The sequence below is a fragment of the Eupeodes corollae genome, chromosome 1 (genome assembly GCF_945859685.1).
Source record: "Eupeodes corollae chromosome 1, idEupCoro1.1, whole genome shotgun sequence".
In the NCBI taxonomy this organism is placed as follows: Eukaryota; Metazoa; Arthropoda; class Insecta; order Diptera; family Syrphidae; genus Eupeodes; species Eupeodes corollae.
The window spans coordinates 175091645-175108047 of NC_079147.1; the positions used below are offsets into that span (position 1 = coordinate 175091645).

At 33.6% G+C, this 16403-nt stretch overlaps 1 protein-coding gene across 1 annotated transcript; it reads left to right on the plus strand.

The window, feature by feature from the left end:
* Positions 1-1595: 1595 nt before the first annotated feature.
* On the plus strand, positions 1596-15376 carry LOC129939905 (protein disulfide-isomerase A5). The gene is made up of 3 exons (XM_056048088.1): positions 1596-1807; positions 1869-3105; positions 14467-15376. The coding sequence occupies exons 1-3, from the start codon at positions 1775-1777 to the stop codon at positions 15087-15089; spliced, it is 1893 nt and encodes a 630-aa protein (XP_055904063.1). The 5' UTR covers positions 1596-1774; the 3' UTR covers positions 15090-15376.
* Positions 15377-16403: the final 1027 nt, after the last annotated feature.

The following is a 16403-nucleotide window of genomic DNA, read 5'->3' on the forward strand; positions in this document are numbered from 1 at the left end:
ACTGTTTGGTTTCCTAACTAAGCTCTATAGACTTATATGAGTGTATGCGCACATGCAGAACCCATTCTGTCGCCCATTCGAGCAACTTTTTAGTTTGTGTTTTGACACAAACTAGACGATCATCTCGAACCAATTCCTTAGTTCGTGTCACAAGGAATTATAGGTAACTGCGCGGACATTTAACTAAATTGTGGAATAATTTTCTGTAAGTGCAAGAGAAAGAAAAATTTGGTCAAGGTGAATAAATGTTTCCTGTGTATTGGTTTATTTCGTTGATTACTTTCGGAGCTGCTTATGTGCGCGATGTTTGGGTGACTAACGATTAAACTATTTAATAATAAATAAGTCACAATTGGCGAAAAAATAATTGTAATTGTAATTTTTGTTTAAGTTTTGACAACAAAAATGGCATATTGTAAAATGGAATGCTTAGTGCAAAATCCATGACTTGTTAAAGTGACAGTAGAAGATACTTTTAATTCTAATTTAGTATTGGCATTCAGAAAGGCATCTCACTATTTATATAGGTATATTGTATTTGGTATTTAAATGAAAATCTTGAAATGTTGATTTTTTCTTCCTATCTCACAAAGATTAATTTAGATAGAAGCAGATAAATATAATAAAATAAATTGGATGGCGCAACGGTCCATTGAGAACAAGGGCCTAGTGACTTACAACTTTCAACCATTCCTGTGTGTGAGTACTGTTATCAGGGATGGATGGGAATTACAATTTTAAGCCGAACGGCTAATTTGAGAAAGCACTTTTTCATGACAAGAATTACTCTTGAAGAATTTATCAAGTCCTCGCGAGAGGCAGTACCCGTGAAACAAACTTTAGACGACACAGGCGGTGATCGAACCCAAGACCTCTAGCACTAACCATTATGCCAAGGGTACTACAGTAAGAAGTAGATACATGTAAATAAACCTTTAGGCAGAAGCTCTTAAGCACAATTTACATAAGCACGACCAACGACCAACGAATAAACGAATATTCGTCGATTTAGACATTTCTTTCACATGAGAGTTTTTAATTCGTCGCGAATGAAGTTTGACAAGGAGCCACAGCCAAACACCATTCACCACTGAAACAAAAACAAGAATGATCTTTTTAAGTTAAGTACACGCGATTTTGTTATTCGTTGCAAGTGTGGATAATGTGGAACGCGAATAAAGTTTGACAGTTCGTATCAACTATAATTTTTTTCGCGACGAATAAATTTGTTTTCTTAAATTTATTAATATACGATATTGAAAAGTAAAAGTATGTATCATAAATCAAATAGACACTAAATTGCTATCGTTTTGTTAAGAATTTGTGTGGAAATATGTCTTCAAACGTCTTCACATTTTGTAATTGTCGTTCGTTGGTCGCGCTCATGTGAATACTACTTAAAGGATCGGATAAAGTAAGAAGTAGTAATTTCACACATGGGTAGTGTATGACCTGCTTAAATTATAACTTGCATCCACGCCACCTATTTGTCGATTTCTTAGTTCATCACAGTATCTATAAATTTGAATTCTTTTCACTCAACGTCAACCACAAACATAGTCAACAGTAGCACTCAAACAGAAACGTCATCAAATCCTAATGCAAAAAAAAAAAATCAAGAAATCAAATCAAGTGAGTGGTGACTTCAGAGAACTGAGTGCGAGTGGGAAGAAATAAGAAAAATTCCAATCGTTTTATCCATAGTAATTGAAATGTGCCGGTGAATATAAAACTAAAATTATATGAGTTTAATTTTCACCTAAATACACCGATCATGAACATCAAAAGATTCTACATAACATCACTTGTAAGATTTAACTATACCAACTTTTGATTACTAAAAACATAATTGCGCCTTGTACCTTTAGGTTTTTACGTTATTCTTCCTATGTGTCCTGACAAAAACACACAAGGATGTTGTTGTCGACAACATTAGCGATTTCAAAGATCTCAAAAAACTACTTCGTACCAAAACGAATGTACTCATCATGTTCTCGTCGGGCAGCCGAGAATCGCAAGCTAGCGTAAAAGTATTTCGAGAAACCGCTGAAGCGGTGAAAGGGGTTGGAACCATGGTTCTTATTGATTGTTCAAATGCAGAGAAAAAGAAAATCTGTAAAAAGTTAAAAGTAACCCCTTCTCCGGTATCCTTGAAGCACTATAAAGACGGCGACTTTCACAAAGAATATGACCGGCAAATGACTGTGAGTAGTATGACGAACTTTATGCGAGATCCAACAGGTGAGCTACCGTGGGAAGAAGACCCTAAGGGGGTGGATGTCTTTCACATACCTGACTACAGTACGTTTCAAAAATTTCTAAAAAAAGACCCAAAGCCGACGTTGGTAATGTTCTATGTTCCCTGGTGTGGGTATTGCAAGCGAATGAAACCAGATTTTTCTTTGGCAGCGACAGAGCTAAAGCCGAATTATGTCATGGCTGCCATGGATGTAGAAAGAACAGAAAATGCTATGGCGCGAAGGGTTTATAACATCAGCGGATTCCCTACTCTGTTATATTTCGAAAACGGAAAACTAAAGTCCACGTACGAGGGCGAGAATACGAAAGCCGGACTGATGGCTTTTATGGAAGACCCTTCAGCACCAGCGGCTATAAAACCCAAGGAAGAAGACTGGTCAGCCGATACAAACTCTGAAATCGTCCATCTGACGACTTTAGGCTTTGAACCAGCAATCAAGGATGAAAAGTCGGTATTGATTATGTTCTATGCTCCTTGGTGTGGACATTGCAAGCGTATGAAGCCAGAATATGAAAAGGCAGCACTCATAATGAAGGAGCAAAAGGTTCCTGGAATATTAGCTGCTCTGGATGCAACTAAAGAGAGCACGATCGGGCAGAAATACGCCGTTAAAGGATATCCCACAGTAAAGTACTTTGTTAATGGAGAATTTCAATTTGATGTCAATCTCAGAGATGCAGAAAAAATTGTCAACTTCATGAAGGATCCCAAGGAACCCCCGCCACCTCCACCACCAGAAAAATCTTGGGACGAAGAAGAATCTGATGTGGAGCATTTGAAAGATGAAACTTTTAAATCGTTTTTAAAAAAGAAGAAACATGCGTTGGTTATGTTCTACGCGCCTTGTAAGTAACTAAATTTTCTTTAAGTAAAACTATAATTTTATGATTAAGCTCAAATTGCTATCAACTTTGATTTAATTTCATACTAAAATGCAACAGCAAAATATTAAGTTGTGATTTGTTTTTAAAAACGTTAATATTCGTAAGTGCAATTGCTACTGTCAACACTTTGACCTAAAAATGAGGCCTTTGGCCCATGTTGTGCATTTCACTTATTGTGAATACACTTTGCGGAAGTGTATTTGGGTGTTCCACAATTCGTTTTTGTGAATTGGATTTTCGAACATGCAAATGGATGTTCTGTATTTCGGTTTGTTACATTTTTTGAACGCATTCAAATCACATTTTGTATTTCTGTGAATTGATATATGATAGCTTTCTTCTGCTAGGAATCGGGGGAATTCAGCAAGTTTTTAAATTGAAGGATTTGATGAAGGTATTATAAAAGGTTTTATTTCCCTTAGAACATATAAAAAAGCGTCTTTGCTGAACCTAAAATTACAATGAAAGATTAAAAGAGGAAATCAAGAGTGTACTTTATTTATCAGAACAATTCTACATAATTTTCACACACTTACATTGAGTCAGGGTAATCCAATGTATTTAATTTGTCTCGCAAAATTCGTCCTTTTTTCTCTTGAATTCTGCTTCCTTTTTTCACTTAAAATTCTCAATAATATTGTATCCATCTTTAAAACAGCAAAAAAATTACTTTAGAAACAAAATAAAAATGGATGATCCTTCCGTTCTGACAGTTCAAATCAATTTCGAAGTTTTCGAAATCGATCGAATTGAAGAACATGCAATTTTATTTCAAGTGAAATTGAAAAGTGATTTTAATTCACTTTCGATCGAAATTCGGAACATGGGCGTTTTGTATATTAATTTGAATAGTACTTTCAAGAAATACAAAATTTTGTTACGGAAGGCGGACCATAGGGGCGCTGTCTGTACGAAAATTAAGTGTGGAATCTAAGAGCGACTGGAAGTATAAAAATATTTAAATAAATAAATAAAATAAATTACTGAAATGAAAACAAAAATCAGTCGTTGCTAACGTTACCTGAGGTTTGTTTCATTGTATTGAAGGTATGCATAATAGAATACATTTAATTGTATGTGTTTTAGATTAGTTAGCAGAAAATTGTATCCTTTTGATTTTAGATTTTCTATTTTTGAATCTGAATCTGAAAATTGAAAAGCAACGTTTTCAAAACAATGCTTCGTTGCCATATTTTGAATTTTTCCATAGCAAATACATTCGATGTATGCAGGTATTTTTTTAAATTTGCATTTTATTATTGTAATGTTTGTAGGTGTGTAGAGAAGTATGTAAGTATAATGGAAAGTAGGTTTGTGTGTATTAAGCTGAATTGTGAGGACTTAAGTCGTTACGTAATTGGTGTTAAGCCATGACTCAAGCTAGAATTAAACAATTAACTTAAAGGGTCAACGCTTTGACTCTCCGACGTCATAAAAACATCCAGATGTTCTGTGTTCAACGCACCGTCAACCTTGAATGAACATGACACATGCTTGAAATGTTGACTGTCAAACGATTAGACAAAATAATATTTATTTAAGCCAACAGTATTTTTCTTTTTGGATATTAAGGTGTGAAAAAATGTTAAAATTGGTGCAATGTAAGCATATAACATAATTATTGTGTTGTTTTTAATTATGAGTTTACAAATGACGTCATTTTTACGTTAAAGAGTCAACGCGTTGATGATGCTTATGAAAGCTATTTTATTGAAAAAGAAAACAACAATTTGAATGTGGATGGAGGAGACCATAGACCATATGGTGTGTCTATGGAGGAGACATTCAATCACCTTTGTTCTCTCTTGTATAGTTTTTACTTACAAAAAATCTAACTGTTTCTTCTTCGCTCTGGATTTACCAAAATTAATAATTGTTTGGGTCAATTGAGTTAGTGCTGATGATGAGCGTCACTAAAGCGTTCGAAATGCATTCACGTGTAAGTCGTTTATAATTAATGTTTAATTTGTTTTTTCGTTAATTTGACTTAATTGTTTGTGTGAAACAATAAGGTGTTTATTTGTTTTTCACGAGCTTTTCAATGTTCGCTTTAACTAAAATGACACTTTTATGTATAAATATGTAAAATGTAATGAAATTTTATCGTTTATACAGAATTTTTAAAATGGTTTTGTATGTTTGTCAGGTGTAATTAATTATTTAAGTAATGACGTTACAAAAAATGCTATTCTAATTTTAGGGAATATAATTTAGGAATTAAGATCAACAAACCTTAACATTGAAGAAATGAACTTCAAATTTTATATTAAAATTAACTTAATTTTGTATAGCTAAGCTAACTAAATATTTGTTAATTTTAATTTTAAACTCAAAAAACAATTTGTGCCAATTTTAGTACTATTTGTATACTATTTTTTGTAGATTTTAATTTTGTATAAACAAACTGACTGTTGGATTTTTATATTATTTGTATTATCGCTTATAGGCGATGTTAATGCCAGAATAGGAGAAGAACAATTATTTCCACCAGATATTACTCTTTCTGTTTCGGAAATTCTAGAAAAACGAAACTCAAAAGATAAAGTCGTAAACAAAAATGGTCCCATGTTCTTAGAAATGTGTGAGGACTTCAACCTATTTATCCTTAACGGAAGCACTACCCATGATTTGAATGGTGAATTTACTTTTTTAGGAGGAGCAGGCAAATCTGTAATCGACCTCTGTGCAATTTCTGGAGACTGGCATAAAGTTATCGCTCACTTTGGAGTGGGAACACAGGTGTCCTTAGACCATATGCCATTACAAGTATTATTTGACCTCGATATATCAAGAACATACAATGCAATGAATTTGCCCCCCCAAACTGCTATGGAAAGAAAACCAAAAAGATGCATGTGCGCTTAAATTACTTAACGAAATGCAAAGTTTTAGCTCTCCAGGAGATACAAACACTGGACAAAAAATAAAAATACTTCAGGAATGTATTAAAAAAGTGGCATCTCGGAATCCTACATCAAATAGCCGAAGTTATAATGAAAAATGGTTTGATCAAGAATGTTTTATTGTTAGAAAACAATCTTTTGACTTACTAAGAAAAATTAGAAACACAAAAAACCCAAGCAAAACCCTAACAGAACAATGTATAAACACAAACAAGGCCTACAAACTTTTATGCCAAAAAAAACGCGAAAATTATTTTAAAAATGTCGCACTCGAACTTTCCAACACAAGAAATCCAAAAAAGTTTTGGGACAACATTAAAACTCTACGAGGCATTAATTTTGTCTCCGGTGTGCATATATCGGCTGCGAAATTGGCTCACCATTCTGCTTAACCCAAGTAATGTATGCGAAAGCGTTATTGGATAGTGATATATCTATGTGTGAATTAAAAGTATGTCTTCAATTGGCCAAAAATAAAAAAGCACCAGGTCCAGACAGAATTGGAAACGAATTTTATAAGAACGCACCAATTGAGTTTTTAAATCAAATTTTGTCAATTTTCAACCTCATATTTCAAACTGGTGAAATACCTCAAGAATTCAAAGGTTCAATAGTTTATCCAATCCATAAAAAAGGTGACATCAGTACACCAAGTAATTATCGAGGCATATCTTTTATGAATTCAATTGCAAAATTATTTGCCTCTATTCTCTTGAATAGGATCAACTCATGAGAACAGAGAAATAAAGCTCTGAGTAAATATCAAGCAGGATTTCGAAAAGGTTACTCTACCGTCGATAATATTTTCATAATTACAACCGTTTCACAATACTTTCTTAGAAGTAATAGAAAACTATACACATTTTTTGTTGACTTTAGAGCCGCCTTTGATTCAATTGACCGCAACGCGCTAATTTTCAAACTATCAAAGAAAGGAATGTCAACGAAAATGATCCGAGTATTAAGAAATATGTATAAAAACACGCGTCAAAGGGTTTGGGATGGTAAGAATCTTTCCGAATGGTTTGAAACTAGTTCTGGTGTTAAGCAAGGATGCCTCTTGAGCGCCGTTCTTTTTGCCCTGTTTATAGATGACATTACAGAACATCTACCTGCAGGTATTCACATAGCCCAGCAAACTCTTAAGGTCTTACTATACGCAGATGATATTGTTCTATTCGCAGAATCAGCTCACAGTTTACAGCTTATGATCAATAAACTATGTACCTATTGTAAAACGTGGAATTTGGAGATCAATCTCCAGAAATCGAAAATTATGATAATCAAGAATAGACAAACTAAATTAGAAAAAAATGAAAAATGGTTTCTGGATCGGCAGCAAATTGAAGTTGTCACGAAATACAGCTACCTTGGTATAATTCTAGAACCCAACAAGCTTCAAAAAACCTTATCAACGCCTCATGGAAGGATCTCATTAGTAAAAATGAAATACCACTCTCAGCTAAGTATAACATTTTTGAAAGTGTTATGCGCTCAGTTAAGTGTTACAGCTGTCAGAATTGGGGATTTAATCAATACGAACAAATTGAAAAGCTTCTACGTTTGTTTCTGATAAAGTTATTCCACTTTCCCTCGAATACCCCTAATTATGTACTAATGCTTGAAACAGGCCTTCCAAATATATTTGATTTTACTCTAAAGTTACATTTGGATTATATACATACAGTTCTCTGTTACCCATCAAACAGACTTCAAAATATTCTTGCTAAGTATACTTTTGACCATAAATTAGAATGGATTAATTATTGGATTTTATTGGCAGAAAAATGTGAAATAGACCTAAATATACACTACACAAATCTAGCACTTCTGACGCAACGATGTTATAATCTTCTGGAAATATCCGACTAACAAGATCTTACCCAAAACATTGAAAAAGCAAAATCATCAATTAATAGAATTATTTATTCAGGGCTTAACTATGATCTCAACGAAAAGAATTACTTTAATAACCGTTACAGTGTGAAAGAAATATCACTAATATGTAGAGCAAGATGTGAAATGCTGAATTTGAATGGATCTCCATATAGAAACGTTATAACCAATCAGTGCACAATTTGTAATATGAAAGCGAAAGAAGATACTTTCCATATTTTAGCTAGATATATGTCCCATTTATAAAGATCTAAGACTTATTTACTTCGGGGAACGCTCGTTGACAATGGAACATACAAAGAGACTCCTAAATGGTTGCAATTGGCAAGCTCTTTATAAATTTATTGTATCTGTATTTATATACCGAAACAATATAACAACAGAATTAATATAAGAAACAAAATAGCTTACACTTTTATTTAAAAAAAAAAAGATAATCAAGTTTTTATGAAAATAGGCTTCTTTTTATTTTATTTTTATATTCGAAAAACATGTTTTGCATTTCATTTGTTTGGCAGAGGTGGCAAATTGGTGGATGTTCTTTTTTTAATAAATGGTTGTTGGTTATCCAGGTATGTCTAAGTCTCAATCTTGTAAAACACTTGTTCATTTTTGAGGACGTGGTATTGGGATAAATAGAAGGTTCGCCTTCTTTGTTAACTGTCGAGTAGTGTTGAAGGTGGTGAGCCCAATATTCTTTCCGCTTACGCTGCCAGTATGCGTCTATCATTCTTTGGAGGTCCTTTTTGGGTGGGAGGTTTTGCGTGACCGCTTTGTTGGGGCATACAGAAATAGTTTTAGCTTCTCTGTCTGCGGCTTCATTTCCCGGAATGTTGACATGCCCTGTGATCCAGACTAATCTTAATTTTTGACCCTGCGATATAATGTTGTCTCGTATTTTATTGATGATTGATGATTGGTGTTCGGTGTTTTATGTTTTTTATGGCAGATAATGTGGAAAGGCTGTCGGTGAGGATGATGGTTTTTTTGTTTGTTGTTTTGGCGATCATTGTTGCCCTTAAAATTGCTAAGGCTTCAGCAGAGAAAATTGAAAAATAAGATGGAAGTTTCTCAGTAAAGCAAGATAGTCCGTGTTTGTCAACGACAGCGTATCCAGTACCTTCACTACTCTTGGAACTATCGGTGTAGAGTTCGTTCCAGGTGTTTGTAGGATAAGTCTGCATAAGGTTTAGAAAAGTTGCATATACTTTTCTTTAGGGGTATAGTCTTTTTGATATATAGATAGATGGGTGTCGATGGTATCCAATGTGAGTTTTTTGCGTCGTTGTGAATTATCGAGTTGTATGATTCGCATATTTTTGGGAGAAGTTTCGATATGAGGAAGTCCCTTCTGTCTTCGATAGAGTGAAATCCACCTTCTATCATCATGTTTATAATTGGTGTTGTTCGGAATGATTTGAGGCTAGCCCTTATTGCTGCGTGATTGATTGAGTGCAGGATTTTAAGGCTTGAATTAGCAGTTTTGCCGTTAATAGTAAGGCCATAGTCGAGTTTGGAGCAGAAAATAGCTTTTGTTATGTAGATGAGTGTGTTAATGTTTACAAAACTTTTACGTGAAGATAAATATTTTTTAACATTTAGTCTAGATGCTAGTTTCGTTTTTAAATCTGTACAATGTTTTTTAAAGTTAAACTTGTTATCAAATATTATACCTAAGATGCTTAAAGTATTTACAGTTTGTATGTTTATATTGCTTATATTAATAATATGATTTGTACAATTGTGTTTTCTACAAATGTGTAGATGCTTATTTTTTTCTGGTGAAATAATTGCACCCGACTGGGTGCACCAGTTGCTTATTTAAGTTATAACATCCTTAAATAAACTGATTGTTCGTGACATATCATTACATTTGGCCATAATATAAAGGTCATCGGCGTGTAATGAATGATCTATATTTTTGAATCTTATGATTATGTCACTGATGTCATTATAGGCAATTAAAAAAAGGACCACCGAAAGAGGAGATCCTTGTGGTATACCATTGTTCAAGGTATACAGACCGGAATAAAAATTATGTATTTTAGTTTTGAAAAATCGGTTTGTTAGAAATGATTTAGCAAAACTGTAGATTTTTGGACCAATATTCCAACTGATTAGTTTATTCAAAATGACACGGAGTCCAATGCGTTCGAAGGCTTTTACAAAGTCAATTGAAACGATTGACACATGGTTTTTGCAGGACATTGCAGATGCTACGAATTCGTCGATGTGTAGGAGTGGATCTATAGAACTGCGACCGTTTTTGAAAGCAACTTGGTAAAGATTTATGAGATTTTGAGTTTCAATAAACTAAAGAAGTCGTTTTGAAACAATTTTTTTCTAGGAGTTTGCTTGTGCAAGATAAGAGTGAAATTGGTCTATAGCTATTGCTATCATATGATTGTTTTTTCGGTTTCGGTATTGGAATGTTAGTAGCGGTTTTTCAAGGTTGTGGAAGGATTCCTTGATCGTAAATATTATTAAAAAACTCCAGAATAAGTTTTTTGACAGTAAGAGGTGCATTTTTTAACATCGGGTAAGAAATACGATCGAATCCAGATGTTTTACCTTTGACCAAGCTTAAATTACTTTCTAATTCAAGAAAGTTAAAATGCTGTTCAAGTAATTTCGCAGGTGGAAGTAAATTGGAGGTCGTAAGGTTATGGCTAAGAGCTAAACGTTTCGCATTACCAAATTGGGTCGAAAATTATTGTCGTTAGAATAGGTGGACCAGCGATTTGCAAAGTGTTCGGCTATTGCTTTTGAATTTGTTAGAGTTACTGAATCTGTTTGGATTATTTTTATTGAGTGTAGTTGCCTGTAAGCGTTCTTACATCTGACCAGATTTTTTTTTATCGATGTACTCGTATGTGGGTTCAGTTTTGAAGTAAATTGTTTAAAACTTTCGATTTTTGATGCTTTGACTTGTCTTCGAAATAAGGCGTTAGCTTTTCGGTAGTTAATAAGATTAGTGTTATTAGGCTACCTCTTGAAAATTTTCCATAGGTGTTGTTTATTCTTTTTTACATTTTTCACGAGTTTGTTTTTTGTTTGTGGGATGGCAACATTTGCTGCGAACCGTAAACATTTGGTGACGCTTACTGCTTCTTTATTTATGTTTTTAAATATTGGCTTTGCATTTGAAAATTCTTCAGCTTTAATCTGGAAAAGGTTCCAGAATTTGGGAGTATGAAGAGAGTTGCTATTTAAATTTCATTTGAGATTAATTTTGGTAATTATGGGGAAATGGTCACTACCGTGTAGGAAGTCCAGTCTGTCCCATGTGGTGTTAGGTGTTAGTTGTGGAGATGCAAGCGTCAAATCTACATGTGTAAAGGTGTTATGGGTTGAGAAGTGTGTAGGACTTCTATCGTTTAGGAGGGATAGGTTTGAATTGATTAAGAAATTTTCCACAATCTTGCCTCTTTTATTTGCTAGTGGGGAGCCCCAAAAAGGACTACAGGAATTGAAATCGCCTGTTATTAATAAGGGAGCGTTGAGCGAGGAGATAATGTCAACTAAATTTGAATTATGGTTTATGTGGCACGGATTTGTGTATAAGAAAACCAACACCTTGTTTTGCGGTAGTGACAGAAGGTAAATTATGGAAATAGGGCTTGTATTGTTTAGGAGATTTCGTTATTGTGTTAGTGAAGTCATGGGTTTCTTGAAGAGAAATTATGTGGGGTAAGTGTTCTTTAATTAACAGCTCAAGTTTGTGGTAATTGTTAAGGTAGCCGTTAAGATTCCATTAAAGGATCTTAAGGAAAGATTTTGTAGTTAGAGAAAGCTTTTGTACAGTATGGGAGGAATCATACTGAGAAAAGCCGTTGTTAGTTGTATTTCCTTGACTCCGTCGCCCTGAAGTCGAAACATCCAAACTCCCAGAGGAGTTTGGGTGCTTCGACCCCCCAGCGACTGAGTCGATGTTTGGAGATCCGATTATTTGTTTAGATGTCGTCATCATCATTTTCGGAAATTAGTTCGTATTGTTCGTTGTGATCTTCGACGATCATAGGTGAGTTAGTTGGATTTTTGTTTGAGTCAATATTTTATTTATAAGTGTTTGTTTGAGTAGAAAAGTTAGTTAAATTTGGTTGTTAGACTGTGTTTGATAATGAATAGAGTGAAGAATGTAAGGAGCTTGTTGATGGATTAGTGTTTGATGGTTTTGGTGTGAAAGAAGAGTTGTTTTTGTTAGGTTCATTGTCTGAGATTGGTAAAATAGTTTTTGTTAGATTTTGAGTTATTGATGTTAGAGAGACTTTTGAGAATTTGTTCGAGTTTGAAGGTTCAGTTGGGAGATTGAAAGATAAGTTCGGGGGTTTGAATGTTGGTTCTGTAACTGAAAAAATTGTTGTATTGTTGTTGATTTTTTCTTTGGTTGAAATAATTGAGAGAACTATTTCTTTTTTGTGTTGCGTTTAATTCTACGGAGGTTGATGATGAAGGAGGTCTGGTGAGGTTGGTAACATTAGCTTGCATGTGAGAGTTGGGTATAGAACCGGTTTTCATCACATTGAAGTAGGATGGTGAACAAGAGTTTTCGGAGATGTAAGGGTTTTGTTTATTGTAGATCTGTTTCGTTTCAGACAAAGAGCACTTTTTAATTGTTTTAATTTTTAGAATTTCTTTTGCTTGTGCAAAGCGCTTACATTCTCTTGAAGAGGCAGGGTGTTTCTCTGCGCAGTTAGCACATAAAGTGCGTGTGCAACTTTCACTGCTAGTAACTACACATGTTGCCAGAAGTTGGCGTTTCTTACAGCGCATAGGATTTGGGAAAAATTCTTGCACTTTAAGGTTATACTATCCTAGGCTGACAGTTGTGGGAGGGCGGAAGAGATCAAATGTAAAAAGTACTGCACCGGTTGGTACTTCTACATTTTTGTCGTCTTTTTTTATAATTTTTTTAAATTTATGCATTCTGGTAACACCTTGGTCCTTCATCTAATCTATGATTTCATTTTCTGGAAGGTTATTTAAGCATGGGGCATATACGGTGCGTTTAGATGAATTCAATTGATTATGGAGCGAAATTGAAACGGGACAAAGATTGGCAAGTGATTTCTTTGACAGGAAAATGTTGGCCACGTGTTGAGATTAAACTAAAATTAGTAGGTTTCCATCACGAAGTTGAGTTATAGACTCATAAGCCGTACTTATGCCATCTATAGCATTTTTAATAGAAAAACAATGATAGAGGTAGGGGGTTTTTGCGGGTCTGATGAAGATATGATTATGAATTTGGGATTTTTAAAATGGAGGGCGGAAGGTAATTCGAAATTGGGAGTTATTGTAGTATGTGAATTAGTTTTAGTTTTTTTTGTTGGCGGGTCAAAATGCTGATTAAACTCAGCGAACCGATTGCCGGAGAGAACACTTGGCCCTGAGGCCATTTCACTCTTTTATACCACTAATTAAGTAATTTATGAAAGGAAGGGAGTGGGGAAGGAAAAAAAATTCACTAACAACTTCGGGAGAGCAGAAATAACACAATCGAATTCGATCTTGACGGCTCGAAGTATAGTCTGAGGTGACTGAGTGGATTTTAATAAAAAGTTGCTGAATGTCGAAAATAATATTTTAATATTTTATGTCAGTTTAAATAAGTTTGAAGCCAAATGTTTTTAATTTTTTAAAAGATATTTGTTTTTTGATATTAATTAATAAACAAAGAGTAGACCTGTTCTTTTTCTAACTATTGTTAACAATCGTTCACTAAATATCGTTCTTTATCAAGATTGTTACGATTTGTAACAGTATGACGTGGAATTAGTAGAACTCTGATCTACAAGATAATAATTGCGATATATTTTAAGTGGTTACATAAATTATACATAATATTAAATTCCACAACTGTTCATCTATTCGACCATTTAATCGCAATCCAAACCCTTATGCTTCCTCCTCCATGCATCATTTACCGGTCTGCTTAGGATCCGATTCCTTCTTCTAAGGGCGCATAAGATACAATTTACCATCTCACCCAAATAAGTTAAATTTGGATTTATCTCTTCAAAGTATACTTTTTGAGAATCCCGTAGCTTTGTTTGTGTGAAGGGTTTTTCCTGGAAATACGTCCACGTAGCCCATGTTCTGCGAAGGATGTTATACGCTGTGTACTTGTCAATAAAGTATTTTGTATCTCCTTAAATGTGCAACTTGCAACAATATTGTACGTTAGTACACTCCCTTGCACCTTATCAACATATAATTTTTGCTCATTCTCCTATTTGTATTTCACCTTCTTTTAATCCACTTTCCTTTCTATCAAGTTTATCAAAATAAGTAAACATTGAAAAATAAATACAAGCATGAATAAATTATGTTATTCATCGGAAACACGAAAACAGTAGCTAGTTTAAAAAAAAATGCAAGCAAATCTAAATTTAGAAATTAATTGTAGAAGATTGCTTACTTATTTTATTCATCGGAACATGATACAAATAATAAGTTAATAAAAATAAATATTTCGCCCAATAAGTCGTACTAACAAAATTATTTATTTTTCATTTAACAGGGTGTGGACACTGCAAAAAAGCTAAACCAGAATTTATGGCTGCGGCTGCTGAATTCCGAGAAGATCCACGAGTTGCGCTAGCTGCAGTTGATTGCACAAAACATGCGGCTGTATGTTCCGTCTATGAAGTTCGTGGCTACCCAACATTTAAATATTTTAGTTACCTTAAAACAAACATTGATTATAACGGTGGTCGAAGTGAATCTGATTTTATAAAGTTTATGAAAAATCCCGTGGATAGTAGCAAGGAAATTTCTAAAGAACCAGAATCATTTGGAAATTTCCCGGGTGCAGAACATATATTATTACCAGGTGATGAGATTGAGACCAAGGGCAAACAAATTAAAAGACTTCTAGTTATGTTTTATGCCCCGTGGTGTGGACATTGTAAGTCATTAAAACCAGAATTCGCTGCTGCTGCTGCTAAAGCAACAACAGATGAATATCGCTTAGGAGCAGTCGATTGCAATATCCATCACAAAGCAGTTGAAAAGTATAAAATTCAAGGATTCCCTACACTGCTACTATTTGAAAATGGCAAACTTGTGGACACTTATACGGGTCCACGAAAGGCTAGTGATATTTTAAAATATGTTAGCAAACAATCTAGAGATGAGTTGTAAATGCTAACTTGAGAAAAGTACAGCATTATTCTTTGCATTTATATTATTTTAAGTTGTATCTGCTTTAAACAAAATCGAATATATTGAAATAATATGTTAAGAAACAAGAAATTTGTATGATCTTTCTATTCTAATCCAGCGTTCTCTCTAACTCAATTAACGTGTTATCAAATTCAAAAAGTATTTTTTTAAATTTTTGATACTATATACATTCTATATTTTTTTTTATTTACAATTGCTTAAATGAAATAAAAGATGGTTCTTTATAATTCGTTGAGATTAAAACAGCTGCCTTTGTTTTTAATTTGTTTACCTGTTATATCTTTCAGCTCATAAAATACTACATTTAAGAATTGCATTTGTACTCATATTTGATTAGAAGTTGTTGGTTTATCTATTTAAAACAGGGTTTTTGTGATATGCATTAAATCCTTTAAGTTTTTTAAGATACTCAGTTGAAAGTTGATTCAAGAGTTAGTACATTTGAAACAAAAACTCAATTTAAAATTATGGCCATGTATTTCTGTACCATTTGTCAATAGTACAAGAGCCGACAGAAAATATTGGGAGTTTTTAGATAACTAAAATTGATGACGTCTTGTTGTTAGAGTTAGTGACTTGATAATGAAATACCTTCCAAAATCTTGCAAGTTTCAGCAATGTGTTTTTTTTTTTTAATTATATTTTGACATAGCACGAGCAAAGTCCTTCAAAATTTCATAATCGGACGCATTTAAAGTAGCTGAGAGCGATTAGATGAGTATTCCGAATCACACTGAAACTTTTTTTCAGTTAACAAAAACTATAAAAGCACCATTAAAACATTTGTATATGTTCGTTTGGTTTTTTGTTTGTATCAGTAAAATTTGAAACAGCAGGAATCTGAAATGTTTTACTGATGAGCGTTTATAGCAATCAGTAAATTTACATGATTAAATGTTGTTTTCTTTCGATCATAACATCAAGCTTCGCGCCTTAGACAATTGTTGTACTGTTGCTATTGAATGATGTGATCGGAACAGTAAAAAACTGGAACACCAACAGCAAAACGAAATGGAATTTTTGTTGGCTTTTGGCAGTCAGCTATTCAGTAATATGAAATTTCATCATAAAAAAAATTAAAATAGATTTATAAATTAAATAAAACTTTAAATGCATTGTTTCTTTTTGAAAAAAAATACTTAAATATATAATTCATGTTATTGCATCAATCTTTTGGTAGAAATAAATCTGTAACATGTTGAATAACTAAAAACAAAAATATTAATGACAGCTAAACTGGCCCTTAGTTTACTAACCACATATTCGCTGGTG